Genomic DNA, 14,132 nt, shown 5'->3' with positions numbered 1-14,132 from the left:
TCCTTTATGCCACGCTAAGTTGCAACAGAGATAAAAAATAAAAAAAAGGGCAGATCAAGGGCTTAATGTGGGACCGTTATTCTTGTGCAGTAGTGTAAGTCAAGTGTGTGTAAGTAACTTTGCTAACCCCCGAGGGAGAGAGAGCATGGTAGCGTCAGAGAATGGGCCCTCGTCCCCTCAGTGCTTGTACTCTAACCAGGCATGAGACATTGGCCCTGACTGCTACCCTCCCCTAGTCACGGTCACCACAAGTTAAGTGACCAATTCCAATGCATCGCTGGGGGCCAAATAACCATTCACATCACTGGGAACCTGAACATATGTGACACGCTCTTGAACGAGTTCCGGGCATATGGTTCGCCATTTGAACAGTAATCTTCGAAGGCAAGTTTGTGTGAGCCCGGCGGAAGCGAATTGGTGTTTGTTTGTTTGCTTTTTATGCGTCTGTTTCTGCTTGTAGGAACGAGAGATGGGGGGAAAAATATGATGTGTAAAGAATGAGCAGCTCAACTCTTTATAGTGTGTCAACAAACAAACACATGACATGCAAATAAGAGAGATTGTCTGGTGCTCAGTAAATATTTGGCCCTGTTACTGCTTCAAGCGCTTACATTCTTCCCCTTTTGTGGTATACAGACACTTACTGAAAGGTCAGTGGTTCAGTTTAAATACAATCCCCCGCCGTTTTCCTGTGGACAGTCAGACTTGGCATATTGTGCACACATACAGTGAGGCTGAGGCCGTTTTGGGCTTTCATTTTTCACCTTTCAAATATTAATTCTGGGCATAGCACTGCATTTAAAGAGAGAGATTAGAGACATGCTGTTTTTTGTGTGCATAATCAGTTTTATATTCACAGTAGTTGTGACCTTAGCAGAGATTATTTAAAATTCATGTCACATTAGAGGTGGGAAGTCTGCCTCTTTAACTCAGCAAATGAGCACAGATTTTTAGGTCCACCCAAGTCTACATTTGAACTATCTCCGAGATGACACCACCAACAATAACAACAATACCTCATCGGGGGTGTTTGGCTTGGTTCTGGCAAGACACCTAACAGATTGTTGTTGATTTAAGAGAAAACAACTTGGCTATGTAAAGTATTCTTCTGTGGTTTAAAGGCATTGTTGGTGAGAATAAGAGTATTAAAGTAGAGGGAAATAGAAGTGAAAGAAATTGTTTAACACCTCTCCAGGCAGTGTTAGTATCACCAGCCAGGGTCAGTAATTTGATTCAACCATGCACATGAGTAATTTTAGTCTGTGATCCAGATGGGGACAGAAAAAAATCAGTGGGACAGTGGTAATCCAGGAAAGTGCCACACAGTGCCACAGCACAGACAAACATGTTAAGTCCTCCTCATGTGGCTCCCCACCAGCCTCCTGTCCTCCTATTTTACAACTTTTCTCTGCACCAATTAAATCTTAGCAATCAGTTATGTTATTTTCTATTTGTGTGTTTATTTTCAATTTCTCTCTTCCCTACCTGAGGTAGGTCGCTGAAGAAAAAAAAAAGATACCAGATGTGATATATTTGCTCTCCACAGGGTACTCTTCCTGTGGTATTGGGGTAAAAATTCTATATCACTAGACCTCTCATGGAAATAATGCCATCCCAATAGGGGTAAATCCAGGGACATTTCTGGGGATGGTGCCAGCTGGGGATAAAGCAGCAAATACAGAGACTGTTCCTGGAAAACTGGGGCATCTGGTTTCTCAAGCGAAAACTGCTTGCCTTGGTATTCAGGCCTCTGACTTATCCCTCCTGTTAAAAGCTCCATTGGCCACTGTGATAAGCCTGGATCGGACCAGTGTCCAAAATGAAGATATCTACAGTACACTCACATTATTTATTCAGCGCACCTTAAATCAAGATAATTTCTTCGGTTCAGACGTTAAATACTTCACTCGCTGCTCAAACTTTAAGTACATCAAGTACTTTTTTTCGACCGAAACAGCAGAGGCACCGAGTGCTTTTGATCCTAATCATATTTCCTTTTCTTTGTGCCACCTGTAGGGGAGGAGGCGCTGACTATGTACCTGGCCAAAAACAAGCTGGACAGGAAGCTTGCCAATGCTACTCAGAACGTGGAAGCCCTTCATCAGCTGGCCTCATCCTACTTCATTGACCGTGACGGCACGATGAGGAAGTTGCATGAGATCCAGATTTCCACCAATGCCATCAAGGTCAGTGCATAATAAACATGCCCATAAACTTTTATATACATATATATCCTGACAACTGGAATTTCAGATTAAATCCAGATTCCATTCTCAAATTTAACACTTTAAAGTCGCTTTAAATATTCAACAGCTATAAATATTTATCAGTTACTTTTCAAAAATTCACATGGACGATTCTTCACATCAGCATAAATGCGATCCTTTGCACAGCATTTATTTAAAAAGAAAATATGTCACTTTTATTGCTGGTTTGTCTGTTACTCCCATTATTTCTCTCTTACAAAACAGTGGTGAAGAACAGAATAAAATGGCAGTTTTATCCAGAGTTTTCATTCAACAAGATTATGTATTACTTGTTATACCAAACCAGAGCACACAAGGACAAATAGCCTCCTCATATGTATCTGTTGATGAAAAGGAATGTAGCAATTAAAAGGCAATTTTTTTAATGGAGTCCAGTGCAGGGCTCACTTACAATAAGGGCAGAACAGCATTACCCTCTGTTTTATTATTCTCTTCTCAGTAAAAAACACAAAAACACAGGAAACATCATCATTTCTTGCTTGGGGACACAGTGTAGCAGCTTGACTTTATTATGGATGTGCTCTTTTACGTGCATACTGCACCAGACGTGTTGCAGAATATAAGTGCACCATGCATTTTGGCCTATTCGCCACCCTCGGTGAAAGTGGGCAGAGGATATTAATGATGATGGGAAATTTTTGCAGCAGCACTCACAACTCTGCAGCATTGGTCCCTTGAACTAACACTGTTGGTACTTATTATTACCATAGATGGCTTTTTTTCAAAAACAATCAAGGGACAGAACAACACAACAGGATTGTGAATGGCTTCCAAAACCACCTTTATGATTGTCCAAAAACAACTTTTTCAGCCAAAGCCAAAGTTAAGGCAACTTAATCAACATGATCAATGTAAGGAAAAGTAAATCCACTTAGTGTCTTCTTGTGGTCCCCGATGTCAAAGTGAATGTCCTTGTATTTCCAGCCTTCCTGCCTAAGACTTCTCGCTATAATAACACAGTGTTTTCACTTTTGCTAATGAGAAAAAAAACAGTTATGAGGAATAAATTGTCTGAAAGGAAAATGTAAACATAACATTCCATCCTCCACACAAACAATGTGATTTAACAGTCAGATAAACACCTTACTTTCACTTCCTCCAGAGACAGATGGCAGACTTTATCATAAAAAACACATGAAACTGAAAAACAGAAATACATAGAAAGTGCATCCTAATTAATGTACATTTGCATAAGTTCTAAGGTAGCATTATACAGATAAGCTAATTTTAATACACAAACTCACAAAATTAACATATTTCACAATTGTATTCATACTTTGTTCATAGGAGTAGGTGTGATGAAAAGAAACCGAGGCAGGTGACGCTACCACAGGCTGCAGGAAGTGAGCAGATAGGTTGTAATACATTAATTTACATACATGCGACTGAATGGTAGTCTCTGTGATTCAAATTGCATACTTCCTGTATGCATATTCATCACATCAGGGTCATATGAGCACAGTTTTGAACAGAAACTAAAAGGGCACCCGGACATTGCAGACCTCCAGCAAGGCCAAATGCCCTATCTCGCAATGTTAATGAAAAACGAAAATGAAAAATAATTTGTGTATCCGTCCAGTGATTTAGATCTGGTCCAAAATGAAATGGGTTCTTGCCCATGCTACACTCTTCTGCCAAATTTGATGAAAATTTGGCTACTAGTCTTTCTGTAATCCTGCTGATAGACAAAACAATAACACCCCCCCACCCAAAAAAACCCCAAAAAAACATAACCTCACATTTACCACTAGAAGGTGCTGAAAAGAAGTTAACCATGAACCATAACAAACTGATACAGGACACATTCAGATTTAGACATTCAAACAAATTACCTAATGTGATTTTTTTTTATGCTGAAGACAGTAGACTCCTCTTTCTGTTCTGCCTGTCAGAAACTGAGGAAACAAAGGTAAGCTGTGTGAGTCCACTACCTGCAACTGCTTGCCAGTTGTGGTCATTCAGATGCTCATTCACCCAGCGACACTGAGAGGAGGGGGCTAGGGAAAGCAATTGTAAAGTATAAATAACATCAAGTAAAACCACGTAAGGTCAGAGTTCTGGAAGAGCCCTCTCTTGTGACCATGTTCCAGTAATTAGCCCAAATGTTCATCCTTGTCTCAGGTGAAAAGAGGGGGTGGTGTCAGCTTGGGATAAGGTTTAGCTTTAAAACTCATGCAAATACAGTAATGAAACACAAAATGACTCTCATGAACAATCATAATAATGCATCAAAACAGACATTCTACTTTCTGCCAAGTGGAGTTGCCCTTGTTATCACATAATGAAACAACATGTAAACACACAAATCAAAGTGTTGTTGTCAGCTGATTGTCACACCCACTCTCATAATTCCATAATTATTTCAACAGTTTTTCTATATCTCGACCATAAATTACATCAAATACCTGCTTATATAAAACCCCCTAAGACAGGTTTATTTTATGAAAAGAAACGAAAAGTATTAAAATAAAGAATGGCCGCAACAACTCCGTGCCCCCATTGAATTTAACCCTCGCAACCCCAAACCATTTCAGTCCGTTTACATTTTACTTACTGTGGCCTTGTATTTCAATGCAATATATAAGTCCTGCACCTCTATGGAGTAAGCACAATCATGGCTAGACGTGGAATGTTTATCTGTAATAAACACTCATGACATAAATCTTAAAAAAGCAAAAAAGCAAACTGAATTTCTCTGATAAATTATTTTCAAAAATTTGGAATAAAATGAAAAGTATTTTAACAACACTTCCAGTGCCCACAAGTGTCAGTAATATAATAAAAATCCTTTTCTCTCTGCTCTGTGTAAACAGCCTGCAGTCCTGTCCAATTTTTAGGGATTTTTTTGTCACATAACTGTTGTTCAAAATCAGTCATGGCTTCACAGATTCGCTGAGGAGCACAGAAGTTAATATTTTTTATCAGGATTTAGTTTTTCCAAATTAATTATTTTTGGCAACGTTTTAAATGAGACAAATAGAATAAACTGATTTTGTGATAAAGTCACAGAAATATCACCAAATTCCATTTTTTTCCCCCGTTTTGGTTACTTTTTCTAACAGAAACTTTGATAAACTATGATGCCTTCAAAGACTATTGGAAAGTTCAAAATCTGACGATAATGCCTGTTTTCACAGCTTGTTTCTATGATAAATGGTGTATTTTTTATGATCTTTTAAAGAGGGGTTCAGTGGGTTCATAGTGAAACACTCCTATTCCAAACTGGCAGGGATAAGCATTGCAATTCAGTGTGTATACCTGTATATCTAATAAATAATACTGCCCACAATAATATCCACTGACTGCTATGACCTTGCTCATACAGTATGCACCTACTTTGTAACCCAATGCACGTGCCGTAGCTACAGAAAAATAAGCAAAGTTGGAGTAAACCTGAATGTGCAGTTGCTTCTGGGATGTTTTGTTGTGTGAAGATGTCAACTTGATTAACAAGTCAGCAGTTCAGCAGCGGGGACTGTTTGCTTCTATTATGCTTCCACTATAGCTGTAGGGACCTGGATGACCCAGAGGAACCAGGCATTGATTACTAACTGTGAAATGCATCAGTGTATTTCTAGTAGCCAAGTATTCTCAGTTATAAATATATATGCCAAATATATCACAACACACACAAAAATGATATGTCTACAACTGTGTCGTGCCAAAGCAACTTACTCACTATGCAAATGTCTCCAATTCTTCTCTCTCCAAATCCTGTTTACAATGTGTTGGTGTAGACTTCTGCTACAATGAAACCACCGCTGTGCTGAAGTTGAAAGAGTTGAAAACATAACACTTTATGAACTTCACTCAATAACAAAATTCAGGAATGGACAATAAGACAGTTGTGCAGTGAATACAAAAAGAAAATCAGGTAGGAGGGAGAGAATACATAAAAGCATGCACAGTCTGAAGCCTCAGTACCAAAGAAGCTTTGTGTTGGTATGGAAACAGAGTCAGAAAACCTCAGCAAACAAAGCTGCAGGTATAAAATGTGTTACCTGCCACAGTCAAATTCTACCTAGACTGAGTGAGTTAGCTGCTGTTAATTTCAAGCCCTGGTGAGCATAATTATTTAGACTTCTCTGGTTTTCGTCTCTGGGTCTGCAATCACACACAGATTGCAGATGCAAAAAATAGGCTGCATTAAAAAGAAATTGAAAAATGCCACATGATTATATAGACTTTTACCTTGGAACAGTGCCTGTAACTATGGAGGCCATCTAAACTTTAATACCCAAGTCTGACTTCAGACTGAAATATTATGCAATTTAAGCTCTGGATATCATATGGACATACTGTATGTTGTTAAATGTGATATGGGGTATTGTCTTCATTTATCTAGGGACCTCCTGATATGCCCCTTGTGGGTTCTTATAAACCTTTATTTTTAACCTACTGTCTTACAAGAAGAATTGCACACTTAGAGCCATAACATTTCAATTGATAATAGATGGAGTAGATGCCATAAATCAATTAATTTCCAGTTTTCTTGAAGTAAAATGGAGAAAAATATTTTCCATTGGATCATATCTGAATTACGTTATGGTTCATATGTCTATGTTAAGATACACATATTAACCAGTTGCTTAAAAGCATATTCATAGCATATTGGCTCTTCATTATTAATGATTATAAACCCCTAATAATGCCTTTAGGAGATGCAGAGAAAAAACTCTTAATGGCCTCGTAGTAGTAGCAGATTGTGACATTAAGAAGTGCTTTATTATGACTAATGCAGAGGCATCGTTCCTATAATTTGCATGCTAATGAGCAACTAGTTAATGGTAAATGTGTATTCATTGATATAAAGTATCCCCAATTTGACATATTTGATCTGGGGACTGGGAGTTTCATATAATTGAGATGATGCAGGACAAGAATGTTGGTATTTTTAGCACGTAGCATTAGCATCAAATATGCCATTTTATTATGAATATGGCAATAATGCCAGTAAAGTCTCATCTGAGCTAAAGATTAATTGGTTATATCATTCATCCATAACTGAATGTAGAAGTTTTTATTCTTCATTCAGTTGAATTCAGCTGTCTGAGGGCAACACAAAACACATTTCTAAGTTTTCACTAATATGAGAAAAGCACATTATAAAAAATAGAAAAGTGCACTTACAAAACTTTAATCCATTGTGACTAGATATTTAAATCCTGCACAATCAGCACCAGGATGCTGCAAAATAACCAGCCAGAGTGTTTTGTTATTGTAGATTTTCTACCCAAACTGATGTTTTTTTTACGCTGTGCAGATCAGCAGGCAGAGTGTAGGCATCCTGGAGCCATATTGGACACACACAGACTACAGGGATCCATGGAAACTAATTTAAACTTATCTCTCCTCTCTACATCACCAAACAACCTCAGGACTACTCATTCTGCCAGTCCTCTTCATCCCGGGCAATAGCTGCACGCCTCATGCCCTTCTTGCCCGTGAGTTCGTAAAAGTAGTACTGATAGAATGCATAATTAATTACAATGAACAAAAGATGTCAATGAATAAAAAATAGTTCAGTTTGAGTTGAGCAAACATATATAGTTTTTGTTGTTTTATTCATATTTTATTGATTAAATTTAATCTTTTGAGTATTATACAACAAGTTGCATGCATGGTAGTGTCGTGCATTTCTACTTGAGGATTTATGGCCTTCCTCTTGGCATAATCTTGGAATAGTGTTGACATTTTCCATAAGTCCAAGACTCACAGCTGCTGCCTGCACCTGTGCCTGCACACCTGCAGGAAAAAAAAAAACTCCTCCAAACAGCTCTCCGATACACCCACCAATGCTCCACCTCTCTGTCTTCATTCAAGGAGCACCATCCTAGCTTTTTGTTGTTGTGAGTGACAAGTGGATTAAGGGGCTCTGGCAGATGAGACTTCAGGTAGCAGGAAGTCAACCATGACAAAATTAAGCAGACCTGACAGTGGCTGCTGAGTCAGGTTCTGAGGAAAAGGAGGGAGGAGGTGTTGAGAGGAGAAACTATCCATACAACACACACACACACACACACACACACACAGACACACATACACACACACAGTTACAAGTTACTGCAAAGCTAAGTGGACTGCATGTCTGCTGATCAAGACCGATGGACCTGAAGCATATGTCAAGAGGTGAGACTTTGTCTGAGTTTGGAAAAAAGGGTTGGGGATGGATCTGTGATTGAGTGAATTTGTGAGTTAGTTAATGGAAATGCAGGCATGCAAGATAGCTTTCACCCACCTATAGCACTCCCTGAGAGTTTGTAATGACTTGGTTGAAACTCACAATGGATGTCTCTTAGTCTTCTAACAGGATGAAATAGCACTTTAATAGGCTTTTTCTATCAAGTGAAACAAACATGGCTGTACACACAGTGCTCAAAGTGGATAGCATGGCATAGTGGGAAAGACTGCATACGTTTTAGTGTTTTTTTTGTTGTTTTTTTGGTACAGTGCACCAGTAAGTTATATACAGTCATGGAAAAAATTGGTAGACCACCCTTTTTCTTCAATTTCTTGTTCATTTCAATGCCTGGTACAACTAAAATTACATTTGTTTGGACAAATATAATAATATTAACAAAAATAGCTCATAAGAGTTTAATTTAAGAGTTGATATCTAGTCATTTTCCATGGTTTTCTTGATAATAACCAAAATCATTATCAAAAAAACTATGGGAAATGGCTAGATATCAATTCTTAAATCAAACTCCGAGCTATTTTTGTTGTTATCATTATCTTTGTCCAAATAAATGTACCTTTAGTTGCACCAAGTATTAAAATGAGCAAGAAATGGAAGAAAACGTTTTTCAGTACAAATGCCATTTATTGCTTGTCTTTCTGTCCAGGAACACAGATTTCGACTCAGATTCTCTTCTGTTCTATTATTATTTTCCCTGTTAAAGTTTGTTTTTCCCCTCATCCAAATCAAGGGTCTAAGGACAGAGTGTTGTATGTCGAGATTGTAAAGCCCCTTGAGGCAAATGTAAGATTTGTGATATTGGACTTTATTAAGAATTTTTACTTGACTTCACTTTACATACCTTGGAGGGGATGGGATAAAGAATACAGAATCATGCAGGTATAATGTTGATCATGTCTCTTTAATTGAATTCAGAATTTTCCACATGTACTGTATTTAATAATAGACACTTTTAGGCTTAATTTTTAGTGGTCAACTGCCGCAGGGTCACTGAGAGCCCCAGGTTTAATGTGTGTAATTGATTTGTGGTAATTTCATTAATAATTTAATAAGAGTTTTAAATTAGCATGAAATCATTAATATGTAATCCTAAATTCCTGTTCTATAGAAGTGCCCACTTTTTAACAAATACACCAAGGGCTCAATAAGTTCTTGCAAACATACTTTGGTATTGCCAGCACTTTTTTTGTTTGGCAATTTTGGTGACCATGGGCAGTAGAGTAATGTGGAAAATAGGGGATAGGATGAAATAATGAGAAATACATTGTTCTGAAATATATTATCAGAGAATAGAGTTGGCACAGCCTTCAGTAATGGCCAATCACATTAACTCTTCTCATCTCATTTAAAAGCAGCAGACAGTTTTATAATAGGCTGGGGTTAGAGTCCAGGCCACCTTCTCTCTAAAGAAAACTGTCCTCTCTATTATAATTTCCATTGCATAAAACTTTGGAGCCATATGCATAGCTACAACTCACAACTTTAATGTGGGCAAAATACTATTTTTGCAAAGGTTGGTGCTATAGTTGTGTAAGATGATTTCAAGGTACGCACATAATTGCCACATAATTGTGCAGCACTTTACGTAAATATTACATCCCCCAAATTACAGGTGCTATATTGATGCACATACTGTGTAATCATTATGTCTTCAGAGATCACCATCATGAGAAATTAATAATGCAAAATATTGGCAGAAAGTGGAAAAAATGTCAAAAAAAGATTAAGAGGAACATGGTTTGTGGAGACATTCAGTGAAATACAATTCTAGAATCTTCGTTCAAACGTGCATAACTGTCAGATATAGCAATCTAAAATCGTCGAAGGCCGAACCTGAATTCTCGTATCTGTCGACTATAAATAAAGGCAGCACAAATTGCAGTTCTCTAGTCACGTCGCCAGCAGACAGACAGTGATCAGAATGTGCAGAGGAAGCAAAGTCCGGCAGAAGGCACGGATCTATAAACACAGAGAACAAGGGCTTTGCTCCTCCAATATTGATTCAGTATGGCTGTGAGACCTGCTTTGGAGTGCAAACTTACAATCAGGATGAAAAACACGTGTCAATACTGCAAAAATGTTTTAGACATTTCCTGTCTGCGAGTAAGCAGGTTGAAAGTCAGGTTCACTTTGTTTCACTGAAATATTTTGTGAGGCACCTTTAACTCTATCCTCATAATTAGCTCATTTACCAGTTTTGTTGTTTGTTCTTGGTCAGCCACTTGAATTAAAACTCGTATAAATGCTTTCATTGAAAATGTTTGAAATTTAAAAACAATAGGAGTATTAGATTTAGTTCTGTTATTGTAATAATAACTTTTAAAGCTTTTAAAGGGAGCATTGTGCTTTATTTATGATGCCAATATTCTGCTTCTCTTTTCCTTGATCCCTTAAGGGTCAATGATAGAAAAGGCTTCTTTTATTAAGTATTTCTGTATGCCCTGAAATTAATAAGAGATTATATGCAGATGGCATAATGCAAACCTACTGATGCACTGAATAAAACTGCTGATTATCTGATTTTTCCCCCCTCCTTATTCTAAATACACTGAAATATGTATGTTTAATTGCAGATTTCTAGCAGTGACAAAAATCACCCTGAGGCGAACAAGGGGTAGATATCACAGCTGGTGTCATACCATTAGCATTATTCATTCATTCATTAATTTATTATCCTTAACCGCTTATCCGCACTCGGGTTGCGGGGGTTGGAGCCGATCCCAGCTGACATTGGGCGAGAGGCGGGGTACACCCTGGACAGGTCGCCAGACTATCACAGGGCAGACACATATAGACAGACAATCACACGCTCATTCACACCAACGGGCAATTTAGAGTCACCAATTAAACGTAAGTGCATGTTATTGGACTGTGGGAGGAAGCCGGAGTACCCGGTGAGAACCCACGCTGACACGGGGAGAACATGCAAACTCCACACAGAAGAGCCGCAGGCGGGAGGCGAACCGGCGACCCGCTTGCTTGCTTGAGGTGAGGGCGCAGATACTTATTTGCCATGTAAAGATATTGTGGAGCAATTGCAGTGTACAGCGCCTTGAACTCTTTAAACTTATATTTCAAAAGTACTTTTGAACTGCAGAAAAATTATAACTTATCTACCATTAAAATGTTTGCTTTTGTTGATAATTTCTTACTTCTCTGTCATGACACAGAGCAGTACAGAATTAAACCACCCTCGCAGCTTCACATGAAACCTAAAATATATTGGATTAAAAAGAAATGTTTAGAAACTGGATTGTATTAGGATCTTCACCTCCAAATCAATCATTTTCATTGCTTATTTCTTTCAATGTCTGCAGTGAGGCACAACAGAAGGGACTTCAATAGCATGCACACAAATGCAGTCAGAAGACCTTGTTGTTACCCAGGGAGCACCCATTAGCCAATCGAAAAGAAAAAAATCCCTTTGAAAAGTAGTTTTACAATACGCCAACCAGGGAAGGGAAAAAAGCTTCTAATTTTGAGAGGGCTGCATATTGTGCAGATGTCAGGGACAAGCTGGTGGGTGGCCCCTCCCTTCAACAAAATAGTTTGCCGCCAACTTTTGTTTGGCTCTTTGCCTGATAGCACAAAACTGTTTCCTATGATGGATAACAGTTATCCTAGAACCAAAACAAAATAGTAACCAAATGCTTTCCCTCTTCTGAGAAATTGTAATATCAACCTTGGGCGCCTATAGGATGTTTTTAGTGCATATATATAGTATGGCAAATCTGAAACTAGTACAATGTGTTTTTAGTAGTAATGAAAAGTAAAAGCCACACCAGCATCTATGGACCGAAGTGACATTTGCCGATATGTTAATATGCTGTGTAATGTGCTGCAGCTGAAAAGCTAATTAGCCACCTAACCTGCAAACTGACGTTAGCCGTGCATTTTTCCCCAGTGAGTGTTTGTTTGGTCGCTCTTTCAGCGAGCTGAGGTGCAGGGCAGAATGTTCATGTTCACGTTCATGTTTGTTAGTTAGATAAGGAGACTAGCTGAAAGCTAATGTGGTTGTTGTTCAGGGTCTGTGGCTCATGCGTTGTGTAGCCGGCTCCTGTCTGGATCAGTGTGACGTCTGCTCTGCCAATGACAGAACGCTGACATTACTGCTTAATGCAAGGTTTGCTGGCTGAATCAAAATAATACATCCATCTACAGACACAGATACCGGAACAGTATTCCATCTAATTAATACACAACTATGGGGTCTAAAAAACAGAATTCAAATTCTACTTGTAAATAAATGTAAATCTGCAGTAAATCAAAAGAACCTTTATGCTTTATCATTTATTTGCAAGCATTATTTGATTAACTGTGTCATTATCAGAGTACTAATGAGGCAACAGAACAGTACGTGAACATCAGGGCAGCCAGCAGGACATATAACAATCAGTCTTTGATGACATCAGACATCTGTGCAGGAACTAATGCCAAGCCTTCTCATTATAAACACAGTCGTCTTTTCATCAGCAAGAAATACAAACAATTGTTTGATTGTTATTTGACTCCTACAGGTTGTGCATGCTGTGCAAACTGTGTCAGTTGGAATACTGAAAACACATTTATAGAGTGCTATTAAGGTTACATGTAAATTGGTCCTGAGGAGCACTGATTTCATTGCTAAAATAAAATTCACTAATAATCAAAATCAGTAATAATAAAGTGTCAGAAATGGGATATGCACAGCAAGGAACAGCTTTCCGTATGAGAATGTGAGTCCTTTGTGCAGGCTGTATCCAATTGCTTGCCACTAAATGTGTGGGCTGATACTACGTGTACGGTGGCTGCCTGAATTTATCAAACCTTTCATCCTTGATACCCCCTTCTGTCTCCCTGAGCCTTTGCACTGCTTAAGAGGTCTTAGGTACATGTGAACGTTAATCAAAACCAAGACATATCCCCACTGTGCTGTAGGCGCCTTCTGCAGAATCTTAGTTTGTATTTACCTGAAACCACCTATCCAGAAATACATTGGATAAGAAAAATGCTTTACGTTGTTTCCTTGTGCATTAAAATAAATGAACCTTAGCCACAGCTGTGTAATAATAAAGACCAGACTTCAAAGTTGTAATACAGACCAGACTTCAAAGTTAAAACAAAAGTAAAGAACAAATGGATGACACAAAAGAAAAGAAAATGAAAGTAGTCTCTGACCTTGCCTGTCTTATGTGCAATATTCACTCATATCAATGGAAGTACACAAGCATACATATATACACACAAATAAACAAACCATCAAGCACACATTAGACCCATGGTAGTGAACAAGCCGGCCTGGGGTTACGCTGTAATGAGATCGTACAGTAGGGGGGGGATCCTGCTGTACATCATTTATCTCCATGGATGTATTGCAGCCCTTTTATTAAATAGGGAAAAAAATTGCAGAAGCCATTCAACATAGGGCTTATCCAGTTTCTACCGATTCATAAATCATAATTCAGCTCCCTCTTGTGCCAAAATCTGTAATCATCAAATCTTTCCCAGCTGCACTTAACCACTGGGTTGCACTGGTTTCTCTGATGCCTTTCCCCACTAGTGTAGCAGTCTTTCCCTGTCCACCTTATTCTTAGGGGCGCTACTGTAGAAATGATTATGGGTTTAACTTCCAGTGAGATAGCTGAAGAAGTGAAGCAGTCAGCTAGTTAGACGCAGTGGCTAACCAT

General features: G+C 38.5%; 1 protein-coding gene across 1 annotated transcript in view; it reads left to right on the top strand.

Moving 5' to 3' along the window:
- brinp1 (bone morphogenetic protein/retinoic acid inducible neural-specific 1) overlaps positions 1 to 14,132 on the top strand; it is a 136,404-nt gene that overhangs the window by 70,785 nt on the left and 51,487 nt on the right. Inside the window, exon 4 of the mRNA XM_059357758.1 lies at positions 2,017 to 2,186. Within this exon, the coding sequence (XP_059213741.1) occupies positions 2,017 to 2,186 (170 nt within the window). The remainder of the gene's footprint in view (positions 1 to 2,016; positions 2,187 to 14,132) is intronic.

This window comes from Centropristis striata, chromosome 19 (assembly GCF_030273125.1).
Source record: "Centropristis striata isolate RG_2023a ecotype Rhode Island chromosome 19, C.striata_1.0, whole genome shotgun sequence".
Taxonomy (NCBI): Eukaryota; Metazoa; Chordata; class Actinopteri; order Perciformes; family Serranidae; genus Centropristis; species Centropristis striata.
Note: the sequence above shows the minus strand (reverse complement) of the source record. Positions and strands in the feature narration are given on the sequence as shown.